General features: G+C 39.5%; 1 protein-coding gene across 1 annotated transcript; it reads left to right on the forward strand.

The window, feature by feature from the left end:
• The first annotated feature begins 1,631 nt into the window (after positions 1-1,631).
• LOC123701979 lies at positions 1,632-5,275 on the forward strand. The gene is made up of 4 exons (XM_045649612.1): positions 1,632-2,084; positions 2,246-3,580; positions 3,615-4,038; positions 5,064-5,275. Exons 2-4 carry the CDS (start codon positions 3,146-3,148, stop codon positions 5,273-5,275), a joined length of 1,071 nt encoding a protein of 356 aa, XP_045505568.1. The 5' UTR covers positions 1,632-2,084; positions 2,246-3,145.
• Positions 5,276-6,187: the final 912 nt, after the last annotated feature.

A 6,187-nucleotide genomic window follows, 5' to 3' on the forward strand; every position in this document is an offset into this window, starting at 1 on the left:
TAGTAGAAAATCAGAAGGGAACTATCCGATCGACGATGCAGAATCTACTCAACCACAACAACAATCAGAAACTGATATTGAACCGGAAGATATCAATCGTGTGGAGTCACCCGTACCTACTTTACCTATGGTTAGTCAGAAAAAAAAAGAAAGATGTCCCCAATCAAATACTAAGTATGTTGCAACAAAAACAGAAAATATCTTCTGCTAATATTGACGAAGATGGCGACTCTAAATATCTTCTTAGTTTCAGAAGCTATATGAAAACAATGAATGCTCATCAAGAAATTGATTTCAAAGTCGGTATGCTTCAATTGGTAAAAAAATTACCATGGGAAACGAACCATCGCCATCAACATCCCGGTACACTATAACTATTACCAACAAAGTGACGATTCTTCAGGGTCGTTTCCAATGGCTGGAAATAACTCATCTCCATCACCGACTTTCATTCCATCTTATATAAATATGCACGTGCCCAAAATATCACCAATATATTTGCAGAGTCCATGTCCATCACCACCAACTTTTTATCCATCTTCGCAGCAGCAAAATGTGCCACGTAAGAATACCAGGAAGCCTATTATTATCCACTCAATCTCTAGTGTGAGACCTCCCGCATCAACTACCCAACAAAGCCCCAAGCAAGATTGTCCTGTTGAGATATCTATACCAAATACTAGTGTTGAAGACAATGAGGCTAGTCAGTCAATGCAAGAATTCTTTAAGTTTAAGTAAAGGAGGTTGGCCAAATCGTACCAGATGACGAAACGATGGCGTCCCAATATGCCATATATATGAAAAATACCCCTATTTTTTAAGGTCTTAAAAAACACAAGAAATACCTCTCTAAGTAGCCACAAAAAAAAGATATCCGTTTATTCTTGTTTTTGTAAATGTTTCGAAATTATCCAAAATAATAGTTTCAGAACGCACCTAAAGACGATTCATTTCGCGTATAAATTGACTCAATATTGAAAGACTATAATTATTTCCGTTTTTCTGAATAGTTGTTAATTGTAATTCAATCCAATTAGTTTGTAGGCATCAAATCAACTACTATATTTATTATGCACTGAATTATTGTCATAAAAATAATGATGTAGGTTCATAGTAAGCTGAATTACGTACAACGGAACGTCATTTGTCATCGACAAGTTATAAAATCTGTGGTCATCGATCCGCGCCATTGATTCATTGATTGACACCCGGCAATCATCGCGTCATCTATACGCTTCTCTCGTTGTTGTGGATTGTGATTCGTTCTGTCATCATCATCATCATCATCAGCCCATATACGTTCCCACTGCTGGGACACGGGCCTCCTATGAGGGTACAGGCCATAATCCACCACGCTGGCCAAGTGCGGGTTGGCGGATGACACATGTCGTCGAACTTTTTTTTTTTTAAATTCTTCGACATGTCGGTTTCCTCACGATGTTTTCCTTCACCGTTCGAGCAGTGGTGATGTTACAACATGCGCAGATAAATTGAAAAATCAATTTATTTCCTGCGCGCTCGCCTGGTCTCGAACCACGGACTTATCGATTCGAAGTCCGAGATCTCACCACTGAGCCACCACTGCTCCTCAGGCAGATAATTGTGAGAGACATCATGCAGACTACCGCTACACAATTAGCCCTGCGATTGCGATGTGTTAATTGTAACATACGCATTGATACCCTTCGCCACCATCTCGTTTTTGAACTGGATACCAGAGTGGTTTCTAAGATCTGCGAGTGGAGTTCTCCAATAATAGTACGTATTTACATACGTTCTTATTTTATTACACTAACATAAACCGTCACACGCAATCATACATCATAATACAACTCTAATTCTTATTTTAGATCACTGAAGAAGATTAAATATGTGATGCCTGTAAAGAATTGGCAATGCAATGTGTCAACTCCGGATTAGCTAATGAATCTGGTGCCTCATCTTGCCGTGGCCACATACATGTTTGCATACTTTGTGGAAGCTCTCTGCGGAACCGTAAACATGACCTTATTGTGAGAGAGAATCCATCTCAGTTGCAACAAGCAATACATATTGAACTTGAAAATAGAATTGCCCCACGGCAGGTAATTATGATTTGCTTATTACTTTTTCCTTTTGTTTCAATGTTATACTGAATTTATCACTGCAATTTAATATTGTTTTGTAACAATGATTTTTTTTGCTTGAGTTTAATAATAATGAGCTGGAACATTTATATTAAGACAAGGCTGTATGGTTGTTTCAGGCAACTTCAACAGACCATGTTTGTCATCCCTGTTGGCTGAGACTCAAGAGAGCTGATACACATAATATGCAGCAAAATATTGAGCAGCAGGTAGAGCCGGAGCAAGAGCCTGAGCCGGAGCAGGAATCAGAGCCAGAGCTTCAACCAAGAACCTGAAAGCTCTCCAAATACAGACCAGCAAGCTGACGAAGTACCTGGGGTGATTAGTTTACCACACTATAGACGAGCGGCTAACACTGCAGCACATTGTGTTTTTTCTGGTTGCCAGAACACAGATTTGCACAGGATTTCTGACCCTCTAAGAGCAACAACTCTTAGCAAACACAAATATTACTTGCCTATAAATGCTCGTATTTGTGTAGACCATACATTTAGTACTGATTGGGATATGTTGTTTGATTCTCAAAATAGTTAAGGAACATTTACGGCTAACCAAGTGGAACATGCACTTTCTTTTATAAATGCTTTTAACACATTTCTCGATTTCTCGAGTATGGAAAGTGTTGAAAGAATTGATGAACGTTTGTTTCATTATTGGCTTGGAATGAATAAAAACCAATTTGAACTTTTACTTTATGAAGTTCCGCGTCTTATAGAAACATATAGAGGCATTTTGGGTTTTGGTGCTCTTCTAATGAAGATGAGAACTGGTGACTCAGACGACCGGTTATCCCAGTTATTAATGGTTCCGAGACGAACATTAGAAAGATTAATGGATAAGGTTAGAGAGATATTGGTACAGAATTTTGTGCCTAGAAATCTAGGACTCCAACACATATCCCGTGAACAATTGTTGCAACACAATTTAATGATACCAATGCAATTTATAATCAAAATAATGAAAATACAATAATTATATGTGATGGGACATATATTTATATAAACAAGAGTTCCAATTATATGTTCCAAAAGGATTCATACTCCTTGCATAAGTACGAAAACTTGTTAAAACCATTTTTGCTGGTGACACCAGATGGCTACATTGTAGACTGCTTTGGCCCATACAAAGCTACCACATCTGACGCAGACATAATGAAATCTCTTTTCAGAGATGAAAACTCTCCTCTCAGACAATACTTTCAAAATAATGATATTTTTATTTTAGACAGGGGATTTAGAGATTCGATTAGTTTGTTAGAGGCTTGCAGCTATAAAACGTATATGCCGGAATCCTTGGTTGAAGGTGAGCATCAGCTCACCACCGAGCAAGCTAACAGGAGTCGATGTGTGACCATATGCCGTTGGGTCGTAGAAGTCGTTAACGGGTACTTTAAACGAGACTTTAAAATATTCCGGCAAGATTTTTTTAATAAAACAGTTCCACATATGATGCAAATCACAGACATACAAAGATATGTCTGTGATGCAAATGTTTTCCATAGCTGCAAGCCTTTTAAATAAATTCGGTGTTCGGTTAAAAAATAGGAATGATGCTGAGCACATCATAAATGTGATTAGGGAACGATTCCCATTAAATAATAACTTAATTGAATTTGTAACCACTATAAATATGAATAGACGAACATCCGATTTTACTAGTATTACAGCTCATTCCAATACTAATATTTTATTTCCCCGTCTAGAATATAGTGAAGTTATTTTATTTGCCCTAGGAACATATCAGATCCGACAAGCAAGCTCCTATTATAGTGAACATGTCAGGTTTCACGGAGGGTATCGAATTGAAATAAGCAAAGAAAACATTAATGTAACACAGTATCGTTTGAGAGGAAGTGGAAACAATTCACTCATAAGAGGCAAAATTAAATCCAGACACATTTCGAGAAAAGTTTATCCCACCAAAAACATTTTCATGTAAAATGTTGCCAAGACGAGCCCATTTATGACTCGCACTGTCAAAAAGTTATCAGATCTCATGTAGAGCGAAGCTTCTAACACTACACGCCCTAACTCTACAAGGCCTAACTTCACAAACTCTACACCTTAGTCAAAATATGTGGCTTGGCCATTTCGCTACATTCACATCGGCGTAAGGTGAAAAATTAATTCACTGTGCATTACTTTTGTGTTATACAATAGTTCTTGTAGTAACGAACGGCCAAGCCACATATTTTGACTAAGGTGTAGAGTTTGTGAAGTTAGGCCTTGTAGAGTTAGGGCGTGTAGTGTTAGAAGCTTCGCTCTACATGAGATCTGATAACTTTTTGACAGTGCGAGTCATAAATGGGCTCGTCTTGGCAACATTTTACATGAAAATGTTTTTGGTGGGATTTCATTTCTTTTTGTAAGTTGTTTGTAACAAAATTTTATAAGTATGTCGATTAAAGTTTTAATTTTTTTTTAACAAGGAGTACCTATACATATATATATCTAGGGGAACCAAGTTTTAGATTATTAGATTAGACCTCTAGCGTCATCAAAATTTAATTTAAAATTACAGGTCTCATACAAACTCCCATCCCCTAGTTTAAGGGGTTGGGGGATGAAAGTTACAAGTTTTATAATTTTTTTGTTGTTTGTGTGCTAATACTAGCTTACATACAAAATTTCAGCTTTCTAGGACATTAGGAAATACCTTAAGAATTTTGATGATCATCAGTGAGTCAGTGACGAAATTAGCGTTTTTTAGATATAAATAAAATCTGAAGTATAAAAGCTAATGTAATTAAAACTTAATATTTTCAATAAGTCCGCTATTGGCAATATATCCCGAAAATTTTGTTGATCTAGCATAATCCAAACCCAAGTTATGAGGGTTCAAAAAAACGTCGAAGCGCTTCGAGAAAAGGTAGGTAGTGCCCGTGCGCTTCGCTTGTTCGCTTTGCTCGTCTTGGCGGGGGCACTACCGTGCCCCCAGATTATGTTTATATATTAATTGAAAATAATGTGTCTGGAAGGGAAGCTATACCAGAGTATTGCTGTAATTGTTTAGTTGGTAGAAGAACGGTTGGGTGCTGTGCACATGTTATGACGCTTGTGTGGTATCTTGGGTGGGCCAGGCATCAGCCGACAATATCAGCGCCAGCAGCATTTCTCGATGCTGTAGTTGTAAGAGAGGATGAAGAATAAAAAGTGTTTTTGTCAAGCCTTTTTCTTTCATTTAAGTACCTACTCCTAAATTACAATTCATTTACTCCTATAAGCAACCATTACTCGATTTGTCAATACATATACAACTTGAGTATTGAAGACTGAAAGACAATTGGTATTTAGTCTGTCAGGAAATACGTCCGTGTGATGATAACAATAATAGGTATAAGGGCGTAGGGATGTGACGACCCCATCGCCCACGGTTGGAATATCTATTGTCTACGTGACAGTAGATATTCCACCCGTGCAATCAGTCAACCCGCAGGACACCTTGTGGCGGGGTGTCGGGGTCACTCGGGGAGTAGCGACCCCGCGGGAACCGAGTGCTCCCGGGGGAGGCCCCTGTCTTCATCTCCGGCTTGCCTTCAGCGGCCGGTCGGAGTGAAGCCTGACGAGGACAGGACCCCCACCTCTGGCTTGCCTTAACCGGCCGGCCAGAGTGGAGTCGCGAGAGCTTTTAGCTCGAAGGGTGGATGCGAAGTGTAAGTGGCGAGTGGGCACGTGATGCTGGACCCTCAGGGAGCGCGTGATCGTCGTTTAAAGTCCAAGGACGCCTCTCCACCCTTAGCTGCTCACAATATGTTGCCCCCTTGTCGCACTATTGCAGTGACTTATTTCGGGGGCCCATACAGTGAGAGGGCGAGTCACCACCTGCCAACATATTTTTACTTTCTTTTAGTAGAAAGGCAGGTGCCATAGTTTCCAATAGTCCCCAAATACCGGCCCATTTAACATCCCAATCCATAGCCCAGTTTATTTTGTTTTTCCATATCTCTAAATAGTCCTACATCGGCCGCAGACTGCCTAGGACTGTATCTCTATAGTGCAGTCATGGGCAGGCTGCGGCTGGTGTCCCACAACACAGTAAAGTTCTCTAAAGGGCCTCTGCGT

This window comes from Colias croceus, chromosome 22 (assembly GCF_905220415.1).
Source record: "Colias croceus chromosome 22, ilColCroc2.1".
In the NCBI taxonomy this organism is placed as follows: domain Eukaryota; kingdom Metazoa; phylum Arthropoda; class Insecta; order Lepidoptera; family Pieridae; genus Colias; species Colias croceus.